Here is an 18,571-nt window from a genome sequence, read left to right on the forward strand (position 1 = left end):
TTATGGTTTGTCTCCCTCCCAATCCCATCTTGTTTCATTGATTCTTCTCCTACCCACTTAAGCCCCCATGTTGCATCACCACTTCCTCATATCAGGGATATCATATGATAGTTGTCTTTCTCTGCTTGACTTATTTCGCTAAGCATGATACGCTCTAGTTCCATCCATGTTGTCACAAATGGCAAGATTTCATTTCTTTTGATGGCTGCATAGTATTCCATTGTGTATATATACCACATCTTCTTGATCCATTCATCTGTTGATGGACATCTAGGTTCTTTCCATAGTTTGGCTATTGTGGACATTGCTGCTATAAACATTCGGGTGCACGTGCCCCTTTGGATCACTACGTTTGTATCTTTAGGGTAAATACCCAATAGTGCAATTGCTGGGTCATCCAGATTATTTTAGTATTTTATTTAAAACAGCTTCCCCTTCTAAAGATTAGTTTTAAATATAGCTTTTCTCAATTCTGTTTACCTAGGTTTTATGTTAGTGTATATTCTAAGTTAAGGATCTAACTTTATTTTAGACACTTATAGAGAGAAAAACAGTTATGCCATCCTTTCTCCACTAATTTAAGTGCTGTGTCATACTTCAAACTTCAATATTTTATATGAATGTTTTGTTCATCTGTCTTTTCTGACCAAATGCTTATCCATTCCAATGTTGGCATTACTGTTAGTTCCTACATCTGTATATATTGTATGTCGGGTTTTTTTTAGCTTGTTCTTCTATTTCACAATTGTCTTGGCTACTCTCAGTCCCTTATTCTTCCATATGAGCTTTAGATCAAGTTTTATAAAACCTGAGGAGATTGTAGACTACTTTGTGAAAAACTCACCTGCCCATAACATTCTTTTTACATATGTGGACAGGTTATACCTCTCCATTTATTTAGTTATTACTTTATATTTTTAATATTTTTTTAACTTTCTCTACATATTTCTCTACATATTCTTTACTGGATTGAAACCTAGATATCTTACATTTTGTATAGTGATTATTAATGGTATTTTAGAAACATGATTCAAAATTAGTTATAATTATTTTTTTAATTCTTTTTCAGTGCTGATGTTGTAGGCAAAAAAAGGTTCCTAAACTCTATCATTACCTCCTATTGTTGATTTGTAGAACCTCTTTAATTTTTTGTGTAGACATTTTTCCTCTTATACCTATCTTTTTTCATTTTCTTATTGTTTGGCAGTATCTGCAGTAAAATTTGGAAAAGAGGTGCTGATTCCTGATAGCCTTTCTGCATTTTTCCTAACTTTATGGGAATGTTTCTCAAGTATCTGTATTTACTAAAATATTTGTTCAAAGTTGTGGGTTTATACCTTTATCAGGTTAAAGAAATTTTCTTCTGTTCCTATTCCTAGTTTGCTAAGATAATTTTTTCATTGCTGATTGTTTTCATTCTGTGTTTATTCATATCGACTTCTCTTGGGGATGATTATTTTTTCTTTGATATATTGATGTATTACATGAAAATATTTGCTGATAATGAACCATTTTTTAAATTTCTGGAACTATTAAATTATAGTTCCTTTACACTGTCTTCAATTAATGAGCTCCTAGATGGTACAAACTACATTCTATCAATCAATAAGTATTTATTAATCACTCTCTTATTACTAATAAATCATTCTCAGCTTCAGTCTTAAACCAAACAGTGAATTAGGAGATCACTTTTGCTTTACATTCAGCAAATATGGATAGTAAATTATTTCCTTGCTAGGCAAAGAGAGAAGAAAGAAAGAGTTTAAAATCTATCATTAAATATTGTGGCAAAAAAAAAGTCTCCAATTTAGCAGCTTAAGCTAATAAACATTTATTTTCTCACAAAGTTTCTGAAAGACAAGAACCAGGAGCTGCATGGATGGGTGATTTGGCTCATAGTCTCCTACAAGGTTGCAATCAAGTTGGTCAGGGTGGCAGTCATCTGAAGAGACTGGAGAATCTGCTTTCAAGATCACTCACAGGGCTCTGTTGGCAAAAGGAAGTTTCAATTCTTTACCATGTGGGTCTTTCACAGAGCTGCTTATATGACATGGGAGCTGGCTATTCCCAGATCAAAATACCTGAGAGAATTAGAGAGAGAGAAAACCCAAGACAGAAGCCTCGGAGTTTGTGTGTGAGTGTGTGTGTGTTTGTAAGTGCCTACTATCTGCCCTGTTCTGTTCTTTACAAGACAGCAAGTCCAGCCTACACTCAAAGGGAGGATTATCCAATAATTTGACGGTTTATTTTTAAATTTACATCTATGAACACTGTTTTTCTCTAACAGTAAATGACAAATGTACTTCAACTCTATATTACCCCATTCTTCACCGTGTGTCCCCATTATGTCTTTTACACTAGGATAATAAGGCTTTATTTTTGTGTCTTCCATAATGTAAATCACACAACTGTATACTCCAACCTAGCCACAGAAAATACCTGAAAATTGATACTTTGAAAGTTCGAATGCTTTGAAAGTTCTAATTTCAATGCTGAGAACATGAATGGTGTAAGATAATATTTCCGTGCTAATTTGATTATGGCTGGGCCTACAAAATTGAGGGCACTGAAGTTGAGGATCTTTTTTTCAGAATGGCTCTTTTCCTGTTCCAATATGCTCCTTCTGAGTTTTCTAGGAGACTGTATCCATTCTCTTCCAAAATTCTTGTAATATGTACTGGAGACTAAGCAGCAACCCAGTTACTCCATCAGCGGCTCTAAATTTCATCCTTACTTCGTAAGTGCACAGCAAGTCCTTACAGTGCCTTTACATAACCCCATCCAGTGTGTTTGTGTCCCTTAACTGTTCTTTTTTGTTTCTCTAACACCACTCTCTCATCTCACCTTATGTTCCCTAAAAACGGAAGGAGAGGGCGAGAATATAATCAACTCAGGAAGAAATTATTACATTTCAAAACACAATCCTTGAAGAGTTTCATTTCAGAATTACTAGGTTAATTGAAGTGGGTGATATCAAAAATTGTTCCAGTTCCTTTGACTTTCCAACCTAAATTCTATGACTTTTCCACAACTGAATCCTCTCTCTTCAGTTTCCCCTTCATATATTTCTGTGTCTCTTACATTCACTTGGCTTATCTTACTCTTCTCTCATTAACTTGCAAGTTCTTGAATGTCTTACTTGCTTCTTTGCTTTGCCACTAAAATTTTACCAGTTCACTTTATTGAGTTAATTTCAGTATTTATTGAGTGATTACTGTCTACTAACATCTTAAACTTGGGCTTTTATCATAACCATTTTCTTAAAATAGTTGTCATCATGTTCAAATCAGCTGTCATTTCTAACACCTTAAATATTTTTCCATATATATATTTTATTGATCATCTCATTGTCTTTAATGTGGATATGTATGTGTATATATGTGACTTTTATTGGATGCTGATTCTCTCTACGAATTCTTTCTTTTTTTTTTTTTTTCTGTCCCAGTTCTTTTTTCAGGAGCCTATTAGCTTTAAATTCAAAAATTTTAAAAAAAAAACCCACTTTTGAGATATTACTCTTTTTTAGTTGATACATAAGGAGCTTCTTTGCTTAAGTAGCTTAACACATGTGTATGAACTAATCTAAGACCTTTGTAGCTACCTCAAGTTAGAATTCAGAAAACTGCACAAAATAGATTTACTGTATACAGCTGTTTCTCCTCATGTAAGATGTGGATATGGGTACCATTACTTCTCAGTTCACTTTGGTTAATGAGTTCCCACTTGTAAAACCTTCCACATGTTGAGAGCTCCTACTTTAGAAAAATTACCTTCAGTTTAAGGAATTCTAAAACTCATCTTCCTCTTATTTGCCCTTGTCATATACGTAGATATCATAATAATGGTGTAATGCATAGACTAAAGTGTATTAACTTCTTAGTGAGTCTTTTAAGATATAGAATATGCTCCTGCAGTGGCTGTCATGGGGGAAATTATTTTAATATTATATTTGAATATTTACTTATTTATTTTAATTTTATATTTCAGTATTATATTTAGACTATTAAATATCACAGAAAATGATTTAATAATGACAGACTGTCTCTTCAAAAAGTGAATTAATCTTGAATTCAATAGCCTAAATTATCTGAAATGTCCTTAATTCCAGGTAATGTATTAATGTATTTCAACATTAGCAAGCTGAAAATCGAATAGTGTTCAAGGTTATTCTTTTTTCACAAGTTAACCAAGAATAGTGGTTTCATTATTCTATGGGCTTGCATAAATACCTCTGTGTTGCTTATTTCAGTGGATCAAAATAATGATTATAAACAATTCACATAAAATACCAGGTGACTATTTTTAAAACTGTTGTTTTTAGGTAAGCTGTTTTATTGAAATATGCTTCCAGAAAGTTCATAAGTCATCCATGCACAGTCTGCTGAGCTTTTGCATAGGATCCCTTACATGTAACCAGTACCCAGAGCAATATATAAAACATTAAAAAATCATACTTCTTTAACACTTTTATTCTGTTGTGAAAGCATCTGATATGAAATTTTTGGTGTTTATTTTTCATTCTAGAAAATATACTAAGAGGAAGTCAACATGAACAACTATCCATATTACCAATTAAAAGAGGTTTCAGTGACATTATATTTTAATATGGCTTTTGTCATTAATTTTTACGAAGTTTATGTCTTCAAAAATAACCTAATTATAATGATTCTTGACGGTGTGGCTATGTTAACTGTTGAGGGATACATGTTCATTGTCTGGGTGAAGCTTCTACCATGTTTGTTGTTGTTTGGTTTTATATTAAATATCCAAAATGTATAGAATGCCTCATAAGAGAAGTCTTTTTCTATGAAGATGCAATATTAAACGTCTCACCTCTAAACATTGTATCCACGGTACCTTAGTGCAGTGAGATGTTTCTATGTCACACAGTCAGAGGGAGGTAGATTAATAGGGAGTTCTTGCTGGAAATCTCTTCCCTGTTATTGTTCTCCCTCAGCAGTTGATGGCTAAGTTAATTCTCTTTAGTTTTGTCATGCTCTAAAGCACACATTACCAAGCAATGGTAAGCTTTATGAGAAAAAAAAGAAGCAATGGTGTCCATCAAACTCTCAAAGTTGCATTTTTAAACTTTGGCTTGACCTGATGTGCCATTCAAAAAAGCTTCAAAAGATTATTTTTTTTAAAGAAAGGTTCAATATGTCCCGAGGCTATCGGTTTTGAGTTAAACTGGGTGAAGTAGAAATATTTTACTCATCAGCTTTGCAGTCACAGAGTTTGCCTCAGCTAGAACAAAACTGCTGAGGCATTTAGAGAAAATTAACCCCCCATCCTGGCGGCCAGATGTGACTGGTTTCTGATGAATGCACATGAGTGGGCTGAAAAATCAAGAGACTGTGAAATTCCTGTCAGGTCCGTACAGTGCAGAATGGGCTATTGACTGCTTTCTATATTTCCCTCCATCATTCTTCTTGAACACTGCCATTAATTTCCTCTCCTACTCTGACTTGTGTTTTTCCCCCTCCCTCTTCCCTTCAGCTCTGTCAGCTGCAAAGAAGGATACACAAGGTGTGGCAGAAGCACTTCAAACTCGTGGTCCTCTACAGCCAGATGAGGCTGGCCAAGTTCCAGACAGACTCTCAAGAGAGTATTCAGAAAATATTAGCTGTGCAGGTAGGTGATTGCAGGGAAGTAGGAAAGATCATTCTGATCTAGATTGAAAAGCAAATGATGGGTAGTGTGATGAAGCATTAAAACCATATCCCATCAGAGTTTTATAAATTTTTAACCTCTTTAATAAACTGGAATTGCATGAAGGATGAATTCAGTAAGTTAGCATATATACCGTGCATACTTTGGGGGAAAAGGGAGATTGAACTTATTTTTCACAAACCTCAAAACAGATTTTTATAAACACATTTGGTATAAATATATATTTTCAAATCTTCAGGCTTTGCAGATGCTGTTCAGCTGTTTAAGAGATATTGTCAACAGTTGCCTTGTGTTGCTTTTGTGTGAAATCTACTTCAGTGAAAATGACACTTATGTTTATTTTATTTTACTGTTTTCTTTCCCCTTCCATTTCGAAGGAGGCTTGTCCTCCTAAGGAGATTTGGAGATAACTTTATTTAAAAATAAGCAAGTTGGGTTTAGAATATAACTGTGGTTCCAGATGTATGTGAAATTTTATTGTATGTCTCTGTGAAAACTTTTAGTGGATCAGTTGTCTTTAAGACTGATCTATTTTAGAAACCCATATGTAAAGACTATTTAGGGAAACTTACATTTTTTAGATTAATATTTCGTTATTTGAAATGTTATACTATGCATAAAACATGATTTCCCAAAGGAAAACAACTACCATCTTGTTCTATTAAAAAGCAAAAAATACAAGTACCTGTTCTATAAAATAAAATGCACATGCTCTTTAAAACCATAATCTTCATTAACCTGTAGCATAAACAACGCATGCTGAACCTAAACAAACCAAATCTTTTTCTAAAATTTTAATTACATGTGCATTTCATAAAAAAGATGCATAATTTGCCTTAATAAAAGGATTTTGTAAAATACTTTCAAAGCTATTTCAAATTTCATTTTTACTGGTGGCTATTTTTGCTCTTTTCCTCTGAGGATGTATATATGTAATATATATATATATTTATATATCTTATACATCTATATCTCCCATAAGAAGTACATATATAAGGTATATGTACTTAATATAAGGATTCCACTGATAATAGATCATAACAAAATTTTTAAATAATAGAAATTTAAAGTTTTGAAAAGGTAAAGCTTAAATGTGTAGATTTAAGAGATATTCATGTATAAACTTGAGTATAAACTACAATTGCAGTAATTTTGAAGGCAGGAGGTTGTTTTTTGTTTTTTGTTTTTTTCCTTAAAAGTCTGTTAACAGTACATTAAAAATTATGGAGTTCCTATAACTTGTGATTCCCTTTTAAATATTCCAAGGTAAATTGCATGTTCTATTTATTATTTTAGAAAAATCTCATACTTCTGCCCAAGTGTAAGCATTCTTAAATAATAAATTTAAATTAGTATATATTTTGTAAATTAGAGTATGTTTTGAAATATTGAAATATTGAAAATGTCAGTAGAAACTGAATATTGATAAAGTGAACTCTCAGTCCATAACCTACAGTAATCCTATTCTAACTTTTTATTAGAAACTCACCAATGCATTTTTTTTTTACTAAATTTGATTTTAAATTACTTATTTTTATGGCTGTTATGTGAAGAGTTAGAACTTGTAAGATAGTATCAGTAGAAAGATTAAGCTACTCTGATTCTAGAGACACAGTAACAAGGCTGGGTTGTATTTGAGGTCGAAAACTCAGCTTCTAAACCTTCAGCATGGTACACAATGACTGTCATGACGCAGTTCTTGCTAACCTTCCCAGCTTTATCTGTCTCCAGATTAGTTCCTTAAAGTCTATATCAGCTGCTCCAAAATTCCTCTAGTATGAAACCTCTTATTTAACTCCTTCTTCCTTTCCTGTGCCTATACTTTTATCTCTTTATGTTATACTCTTATCTTACCTATTAAAGAACATCTGACTCAAATCAAACATCTCTACAAAATCCTTCCTGAGAACCTTCCTTTTCTTTACCTCCCACTCTACTCTGTACATATCACCAAACCACAGTTGTATTTTCAGCACCTTACTCCTTCTACTTGTTGCTATGCTTTTCTTTCTAGAAGATTCTAAGCTCCTTTGGGGCTGTACATCATCAGTGAAATTAGTTCAGTTCTTGCTCAGTTCATTTTTAGTGTGTATGATAGGAAGGCCATTAAGGGTTTCTAAAAGTTTCCCATGACTATCTTGTTTTCACTTATTATATCAACATTTTTTTAGGTTTTATTTATTTATTTGAGAGAGAGGGAGCATGAGCAGGGAGGGGGCAGAGGGAGAAGCAGAATTCTGTTGAGCACAGATCCTGATACTGGGGTCAATCCCAGGACCCTGTGATCATGACCTGAGCCGAAGGCAGACACTTAACCAACTGAACCACACAGACACACCTCAAATTTTTTTAAATGAAAACATGATAGAGTGATTTAGTATGTTGCAGAATGGGTCTGCAGGTTTAAGTCTCTACACTTTGAGTTAACATGACTAAAAATTGCTTAATAGACCAGACGCTATTGCTCTCTGTTTTCATATGATTTAGTAGCATGTCAATACTATGGAATCTAATGTTTTATATTTTGAAGGTAGTGTTAAAATGATGCCATAAGATATTAGTGAATTATTAAAAAAAGATATTAGTAAATTATTTGATGAGAAAATCATCTGATGAATCTTTAAAAAAGAAATTGTATATTGTTTTGAACTGTTATTGAACAAAATCAATTCAAAATAAACATTAAGCAGAAAAAGGAAACTTTGGTTCACCCTTGGCCTTGAAGCAATTGCAGGACTATCCAAAAACAAACAAACTCAACACAGAGTACTAACCGCTATACGATCACAGCGAGCTACCGGGACGCCACCAAAAACAAACAAACAAACAAACAAAAAACCCATAATTTGTAAATCCACAGATGGCAAAAAAACCAGGTAGGCCACATAAGCTTTTGAATAACATAATCAAACAGAAACTGGTAAAATGAAATATAACTAGAATAAGGTATTGGTGTATTTGACATCAAAGTCATTTGTAATATATATATATATATATATATATATATATATATATATATATATGGATTTTAGTTGACTGAAATTTTAACCTGAGCCAAAGTGAGCTACTACCATCCTAAGAACAATGCCATGTTCCAGCTCTGGCAAGCACGTGAGGCTCCTTGAATTTCACAGTGTAGAGCATATTTTATATCCCTAACCTCACCTCTCAGTCCATATAAGGTACTATCATTGCACTACTTTTCTTTTTTTATTTTTAATTTATTTAATGTTGTGATTTTTAATACTTCTTTGGCATCTTATTTTGGAAAAAAGACTGTATCTAACTCATCATTTAAATAAGAGAATGTGATATGACAAACGTGTTCATGTGATCATAGACTTTGAAGTCACAAATGTTTTGTCTTGTTAAAGGAGATGATAGTCCCATTGCACTTTTTCAAAAGTAGAGTATATCTGCAGAATTTTATAAAGGTTTAGGAAGTGTAATTTAAGGGCCATATTGATATACTAGAATGCAGCAATGTAATAAAAAACAGGAAGAAGGAGAAATATACAAATTTAGAATGCTTCATTGTAAAAGGGAAAGACTTTGGGTAGAAGAACAAACATCTAAGGAACTAAGTAAAGGTTGGCAACACCTGGACCCATGATGGAAGAAACAAGATGGTGGGTTTGGACTCAGTAGGAAAACATTTGCTCTCCAACACACACTGCTGATGCTCAAGCAGAAACACTGCAGTGGTTGAGGGAAAGCAAACTGGCTAAGAGTCAGCCCAGAGAGCACCTTCTTAGTTTGCACTCCTGGAATGTTCACCTAACCTCCTTGCACAGACATTTGTGTGTGGTCTGTATGTTCTCACCCACTAGAATGTGAGCCTTCTCCATTGAAGCATTTCTTATTTGTTCATCTTTATCCTCCTGGCACCAACTATAGCTTTTAATATGTAAGTGCTGAAAAATATTTGTTGAGTGAACTGATTATTGTGTGAATTGGTGAAATGGATTATTAAGATTTAATGTGATCACCTCAAAGGTCTTTCAAGCTCAAGATGCCTACATTTCTGTATGTCAATAAAGAAAAGCATTCTCTAGGTGCTTTGCCAAGAATTTTGATGACACAGAAGTAAGATCTTAGTCATTTCATACATTTGTGCATGCACACACACAAACACACACACACACACACACACACACACAATACATATAGGGACAGACCAATTTCTTATTTCTAGAAGACAGCTACACAAATTTTAAAAAGCCAGAAAAACACAAGATAAAAATTTAAAAATACTTGTTTGGAGACTGGAAGATGGCGGAGTAGGAGGACCCTATGCTCTTCTTGTCTCACAGATATAACTAGATAACATTCACATCAGCAGGAATAACCCAGAAATCAACCTGAAGACTGGCAGAACAAACTCCACAACTAAAGTGGAGAAGAGGCCACATCAAAGAAGATAGGAAGGGTGAAGATGAGGTTTGGGAGTGAATCAGACAAGACCGTGACTGTCAGCAGGGGGAAGAGAGCTCATGGTGTGCAGAAGAGCAAAAAGCAGACTAACACTGGAAAGCCCTCACAGGGAAGATAAATCCCCATAACATATGGCTTTAAAAGTAAGAAGGGCTGAATTTCGCGAGTTTGTACAACTACTAGTACTTAAAACATGGGATTTTAAAAATCGGTGGGTTTGGCTCCGGAAAGGACTGGAGGGCATTAAGCGATAGAGTCCCTACCCTTAAAGCGACAACATGGACAAAAGCCCATGGAGATACAGTATGGAAGCAGAAGTTTGAAAAATAACAGGGGCATACAGGAGGGAAAGTTACTTACTCATTTCAGAGGATGGACAGAGAGGCAGTGATCACAGGGAGACCCCTCAGGAGCATAGAAGCTTAAAGCACCATTTCCCTTCCCCTCCTCTAAGTATAAACACAGGGCCACCTGAGCAGGCCCACAAGGTGCCAACACTCTCTGCCTAACTTGCTTACAGCAAGCCCTGTCCCCAGCATTTCCGTGTGTTCACCTTCCTCAACACTGTTGCCTCAGTCCAGGTGCTAAAAGTCTCCTCCCCCAGAAGACCAGCACAACCCCACCAACACCTCATCTCCCAACTTAATCATTTTATGGGACCTTGGTTTCAGTGGCCGCAGTGACAGTGGCAACAAGCCTCATTTCATAAGCAAACAAGTGCATACCTTGTTAAAATGCACCCCACCCAGCTAGTGACTGAACATGTCCCACAACAGGCAAAGAGAGCCTCTGTACATGACTGGACTAAGGAAAAGTTGGCTAGGGCACAATAGCAGGGCAGATACAACACACATAGGAGACACTCCCTGAAGTGTCAAATCCTGGGGAACAAAGGGCATTGCACTGCAGGGAACTACAGGATGGCTTCTTTGTAAAGCTATTGCATTCAAGAGCAAAAGATGTAGCTGACTCATCTAACACAAAGAAACAGAAACAGAGAAGTAGACAAAATAATGAGACAGAGGAATATGTCCCAAAGGAGAGAATTATAAAAAACCACAAGAGAACTAAGCAAAATGGTATGAATATTATGCCAGATAGTGAATTTAAAATCATGATCATAAAGATGCTCACTGGACTTGAGAAGGAGTGGACGACATCAGTGAGACCCTTAACGAAGAGATTAAAAGAATCAATCAGAGACGAAGAATACAATAAATGAAATTAAAAATACACTTGGTGGAATAAATAGCAGGCTAGAGGAATGAATCAATGACCTGGAAGACAGAGTAATGAAAAGTAATCAAGCTGAGCAAATGAGAGGAAAAAGGATTATGTAAATGAGAATAGACTTAGGGAAATCCATTAGTCCATCAAGTTTAATAACATTCATATTATTGGGATCCCAGAAGAAGAAGTGAGAAAGGGGGCAAAAAATTTACTGGAAGAAATAATAGCTGAAAACTTTTCTAAGCTGGGGACGGAAACAGATGTCCAGACCCAGGAGGCACAAAGATACCCCAAAAAGTCAACACATGGAGGTTTATACCAAGACACATAGTAATTAAAATGGTAAAAAACAGTGATAAAGAAAATAATTTAAAGCAGCAAGAAAAAAGAAGACAGTTACAAAAGAAACCCCATAAGGGTATTAGCAATTTTTTTTTTTTTTTTTTTTTTTTTAGCAGAAACATTGTAGTCCAAAAGGAAGTGACATGATATATTCAAAGTGCTGAAAGGGAAACATCTACAGCCAAGAATATTCTATCTAGCAATACAATCATTCAGGTGTTTCTGAAACAAACAAAATCTAAAGGAGTCATGAACACTAAACCAGCCCTACAAAAAATATTAAAGGGAACCCTGTGATTGGAAAGAAGAGATAATAAGTGAGAGTATAAAAAGTTGGAAGCACAAAAGGAGTAAAATAAGTATATCTATAAAAACTGGTCAAGGGATTCACAAAATAAAATGATGTAAAATATGATGCTATATACCTAAAACATGGAGGGGAGAGGAGTAAAGAATGGGTTCCAACTTAAGCAACCCATCAACTTAATATAGACTATTATATGCAGAAGATGTTATACAAACCTAATGGTAACCATAAATCAAAAACCAGTAATAGATATGCAAAGAATAAAGAGAAAGGAATCCAAGTGTATCACTAAAGAAAGCCAACAAACCATGAAAAAGAGCAAGAGAAGAAAGGATCAGAGAAAAACTATAAAAACAACCACATAACAAGTAACTAAATGGCAATATATACATATCTCTCAATAATTACTTTGAATGTAAATGGACAAATGCTCCAGTCAAAAAACATAATTAAAAAAAAACATAATTAAAAAAAAAAAGACCCATCTATATGCTGTCTGTAAGAGACACATTTCAGACCTAAAGATACATCCAGATTGAAAGTGAGATGATGGAGAAAAGTGTAGCATTAAAATGAATGTCAAAAGAAAGCCAGGTAGCAATGCTAATATCAGACAAAACTGATTTTAAAACAGAGAGTGTAAAGAGACTAAGAAGGGTACTATATAATAATAAAAGGGGCAATCTACAAGAAGATATGACAATTGTAAATATTTATTCTTCCAACATGGGAGCACCCAAATATATAAAACAGTTAATAACAAACATAAAGGAACTAATAGATAAGAATACAGTAATAGTAGGGGACTTACACCCCACTTACATCAAAGTACAGATCATCCAAACAGAAAACTCAGCAATGAAACAGTGGCTTTGAATGACATACTGGACCATATGGATTTAACAGATATATTCAGAACATCCCACCCCAAAATAGAAGAATACACATTCTTTTCAAGTGTACATGGAACATTATCCAGAATAGACCATATATTAGACTAAAAACAAGTCTAAACAAATTCAAAAATATCTGACTACAGCAACTATAAAGCTAGAAATCAACCACCAGATAAAAAATTTGGAAAGAACACAAATACATGAAAGTCAAATAATACTCTACTAAACAATGAATGGACCAACCACAAAATTAAAGAAAAAAATTTAAAATTACATGAAAACAAATGAAAATGAAAACATAATGGTCCAAAATATTTGGAATGCAGCAAAAGTAGTTCTAAAGGGGAAGTTTATAGCGATACAAGCCTACCTTAAGAAACAAGAAAAAATCTCAAATATACAACCAAAACTTACACCTAAAGGAACTAGTAAAAGAACAATAAACAAAACCCCAAACCAGCAGAAGGAAGGAATAATGAAGATTATAGCAGAAATAATGATATAGAAACTTAAAAAACAAGATAACAGAGCAAAGAAACCAGGAGCTGGTTCTTTCCAAATATCAACAAAATTGATAAAACTCTCACCATACCTATCCAAAAAATTAAAAAAATTTGAAAAAAAGAAAGAAAGGAGGATTCAAATAAACAAAATCACAAATTAAAGAGGAGAAATAACAGTCAACACTATAGAAATATTAATTATAAAAGAATAATACAAAAACATTATATGCCAACAAATTGGACAACCTAGAATAAATGGATAAAGTCCTAATATAATCTACCAAAACTGAAGCAGAAGAAATAGAAAATTTGAATACCTGTTTACCAGCAATGAACTTGAACCAATAATCAAAGAACTTCCAGCAAATAAAAGTTTAGGACCAGATAGCTCCACAGGTGAATTCTATCAAACATTTAAAGAAAAGTTAATACCTACTCTTCTCAACCTATACCAAAAAGCAGAAGATGAAGAACTTCCAAATTCATTCTATGAGGCTGGTATTACCCAAAGCCAGTTAGAGACACCACAAGAGAGAAAAGAGAGAGAGAGAGAACTACAGACCAATATCTCTGATGAACATAGATGCAAAAATCCTCAACAAAATATTAGCAAATTAAATCCAAAAATATATTTTAAAAAATCATACACCACAATCAAGTAGGATTTATCCCCAGGGTGCGGGGGTGGTTCGGTATTTGCAAACCAATCAATGTGATACATCACATTAATAAGAGAAAGGATAAAATGGTGAATGCTAAGAATTGTGTAAGACTGATGATTCACAGACCTGTACCCCTGAAACAAATAATACATTATATGTTAATTAAAAAAAGAGAAAGAATAAAAACCATATGATCATTCCAATAGATGCAGAAAAGGGATTTGACAGAGTACATCATTCATGATAAAAATCCTTAATAAAGTAGGTCTAGAGGGAATATACCTCAGCACAACAATTGCCTATATGAAAAACCTACAAAGAACATCTTACTCAATGGGGAAAAACTTAGAGCTTTTGCTTAAGGTCAGGAAAAAGACAAGGATATCTACTCACAACTTGTATTCAACATAGTACTAGAAGTCCTCACCACAGCAATCATATAACAAAAAAGAAATAAAAGGCATCCATATTTGTAAGGAAGAAACTTCCTAAAACTTCCTAAACTTCCACTATTTGTAGATGACATGATACAATGTATTGTAAACTCGAAAGATGCCACCAAAAAAAAACTGCTAGTAAAATAAATGAAATCAAAAGTTTCAGAATTTAAATTAATGTACACAAATCTGTTGTATTTCTATACACCAGCAGTGAAGCAGCAGAAACAGAAATTTAAAAAATAATCCCATTTACAATTGCACCAAAGATAATAAAATACCTAAGCATAAACTTAACCAAAGAGATGGAAGACCTATACTTGGATGATGAAAGTATTGATGAAAAAAAGTATTGATGAAAGAAATTGAAGACAACACAAAGAAATGGAAAGACATTCCATGCTCATGGATTGGAAGAACAAATACTGTTAAAATTTCTATACTTCCTAAAAGCAATCTACTATTAATATAGTCATTATCAAAATAAAACAACATTTGTCCCAAAACTGATAGAATAAGCATTCCTAAAATTTGTATGGAACCACAAAACACCCCAAAGAGCCAAAGCAATCTTGAAATAGAAAAACATAACTGGGGTATCAAAATTCCAGATCTCAAGTTATATTACAAAGCTATAGTTATCAAAACAGTATGGTACTGGCACAAAAAATAGACACATAGATCAATGGAACAGAATAGAAAACCCAGAAGTACCTAGTGTTCATTAGACTTAAGCAAAGGAGAAAAGAATATCTGATGGGGAAAAAAATAGTCTCTTCAACAAATGGTGTTAAGGAACAAGACAGCTACATGCAAAAGAATGAAACTAGACCACTTTCTTACACCATACACAAAAATAAATTCACAATGGGTAAAAGACCTAAATGTGAAACTTGAAACCATAAAAATCCTAAAATGGAGGACAGGGAGCAATTTTTGTGATATTAGCCATAGCAACATTTTTCTAGAAAAGTGTCCTGAGGCAAGGGAAACAAAAGCAAAAATTCACTACTGGGACTACATCAAAATAAAAGACTTCTATACAGCAAAGGGAATGATCAACAAAACTAAAAGGCAAACTTGTGAATGAAAGGAGATATTTGCAAGTAATATATCTGATAAAGGATTTATATGCAAAATATATAAAGAAACTGATACAACTCAATACCCAATAACAAATAATTCAATCCAATGACATGAACAGACATTTCTCCAAAGAAGACATTCAGATAGCCAACAGCTGTTTGAAAAGCTGCTCAACATAATTCATCATCAGGAAAATACAAATCAAAACTACAATGAGACATCACTTCATACCTGTCAGAAAGGCTAAAATAAAAAATAAAACAAACAAACAAACAAACAAAAAAACAAGAAACAACAAGTGTTGGCAAGGATGTGAAGAAAAAGGGACCGTCTTGCACCGTTGTTGGGAATGCAAACTGGAGCAGTCACTCCGAAGAACAGTATAGAGTTTCCCCCCAAAAATTAAAAATAGAACTACCCTATGACCCAGTAATCACACTGCTGGATTTTACCAAAAAAATACAAAAACACTAATTCAAAAGGATACACGCACCCCTATGTCTATTGCAGCATTTTATACAATAGCCAAACTATGAAAGCAGCCTAGGTGTTCATCAAAAAATGAATGAATAAAGAAAATACGGTATATGGATACAATGGAATATTATTCAGCTATTAAAAAAGAATGAAGTCTTGCCATTCACAACAACATGGATGGAGCTAGAGAGTATAATGCTAAGGAAAATGAGTCAGTCAGAGAAAGACAAATACTATAGATTTCACTCACATGTGGAATTCAAGAAACAAAATAAATGAGTAAAGGGGAAAAAGAGAGAGACAAACCAAGAAACAGACTCTTAACTATAGAGAACAAACTGATAGTTTTGTACAAACATATTAGTAATAATAATAACTGCAAATGGTTTCATTGCACTGTTTAAAGTTATAGATTCACAGATCAGTCATAAAAATAAATTCCATCTCATTTAGAAGAGATGCACCCCAGACAAATAGAAACTAAATGAAGGGCATAGACAAAAATAAAAAGAAGTTCTAATTTAAAAAGACACTTTTCTAATGAAAGAGACACTTTGAGGCAAAAAAAGGATTAAAACACTCAAATATGCATATTTCATATGGATAAAATATACAATCGAGACATTTCAGTCATGATATTAATGTGCATGACAGCACAACTTCAAATATATAATATTTGAATATATATATTCAAATATATAGAAATATCAATATTAAATATCAATATATGTATTGAAATTCAGAGAAAATATAAATATTTACAAACATGATGGAAAATATTAGCAAATTTTCTTCAAGTTTTTTGAAATACAGACACCTCATTTTATTGTACTTCATTTTTTTGCACTTTGCAAATAATTATGTTTCCTGCAAATTGAAGGCTTGTGGCAACTTAGCATTGCACAAGTCTATCTGCATCATTTTCCAACAGCTTTTGCTCACTTTGTGTCTCTGTGTCACATTTTGGTAATTCTCACAATATTTCAAATTTTTCTTTATAATTATATCTGTTTTGGTGCTCTGTGGTCAATGATTTTTGGTGTTACTATTGTAATGTTTTTGTTGGTGCCACAAAATAGGCATAAAATATGACAAACTTAATCAGTAAATGTTGCATGTATTCCGACTGCTCCACTGACCAGCTATTACCCCATCCTCTGTTCCTCTCTTCAGGAATCTCTAATCCCTTAGATACAACAGTATTGAAATTGGGCCAGTAAATAACAGTACAATGGTCTGTAATTAATCCCAGAGGAATTATACATTCCAATCTTTTTACCTTCAGAAACTTGCAACTCCATGTCTGACATCATTTCAAACTCCTGGGAATTCAGGAAGCTAGGTTCACAACACCTAAGAACACTTAAGCTGATTTCTTCTATTCCCCTACCTTTAGGACTGGTCATTTCCTTATCTTTCTATGCTGAAAGAATAACTTCAGAATTCTATTTTGATTGATGAGGGGAAGGATGTACATTTCTATAACATATTGAAACACTAATTTCATTTTGTTCTTATTGAATACCAATATAATTTATATAATATACATTGTGGTCTTTGATCTTAAGCAAATCACGGTTAAGTTGAAGAATATAAATTTTAAGACATATTTTTGGGAAGTTCCTTCTATGTGAAAGGCATCTTGCTAGACACTGAGAGTCCATGGGTGGAGAATATAATCTGTCTTCAAAGAGCTTGTGATCTCATAGAGGAAGCAGATGCAGTATGTTGTGTAAATATAAATGATGGCAAGAACAGCACTTAGCCCAACCTGCCAGTGTAAGGTTAGTTTTCTGAAGGGGTTAACTCCTAAATAAAATCTTTAAAGGTAAGGAGACATCAACAAAAGATGGGCAGGGGGTTATAAAAAGAGGAAATGGCATGAACAAAGATATATGAAAATAAAACGGATTACTGCATAGGATACAGGGGAAATGACAACTAATTTTATATTATTAAGGAATAAAATGTAATACAGGAAAAATCAGAAGCAAAGTGAAGAGGTAGATATACAAAATACTAGAATATAACTAGTTAAATGGTTGTATCACCAGGTATAGACAATAATCTTTATGGCCAGAAGTGGAGAAAACTACTTGGGCCTGAATTCAGAGGAATACCTATATAAAATAGATGGGACTTGAAACAGGCTTCCAGGAATGAGTAACTGAATATAAACAGAGAAAGAGGAACATTGTGTGAGATAGAGGGAGGAAACACCTTAAAGTAGAGGAAGTATAAAGGACTTGATAAACAGATTCCATGGCTATGGAATAGATATTGTTTCTTAATTTTCTTTTCTTTTCTTTTCTTAACAAGGCATTTATCTCATCCTCATTATGTGTTAGGCATTGTCCTCTGTGTTTTATAAATTTTAATTCATTTAATTCTTAAAGAACTTTAGGAGGTGCTCTCATGGTCCCCATTCTGTGGAAGAGGAAATTGAAGCACCCAGAGGTTACATATTTTGCCCAAGGTCACATAGCTAGTAGAAGAAATAGGATTTAGACCAAAACAGTTTGGTACA

General features: G+C 33.7%; 1 protein-coding gene across 7 annotated transcripts in view; it reads left to right on the forward strand.

Moving 5' to 3' along the window:
* CCDC178 (coiled-coil domain containing 178) overlaps positions 1–18,571 on the forward strand; it is a 452,006-nt gene that overhangs the window by 403,421 nt on the left and 30,014 nt on the right. For all 7 annotated transcript variants that reach the window (XM_032311014.1, XM_032311006.1, XM_032311005.1 and 4 more), the window contains one exon: positions 5,497–5,631. In XM_032311014.1, the coding sequence (XP_032166905.1) occupies positions 5,497–5,631 (135 nt within the window). The remainder of the gene's footprint in view (positions 1–5,496; positions 5,632–18,571) is intronic.

This window comes from Mustela erminea, chromosome 13 (assembly GCF_009829155.1).
Source record: "Mustela erminea isolate mMusErm1 chromosome 13, mMusErm1.Pri, whole genome shotgun sequence".
NCBI lineage: Eukaryota > Metazoa > Chordata > Mammalia > Carnivora > Mustelidae > Mustela > Mustela erminea.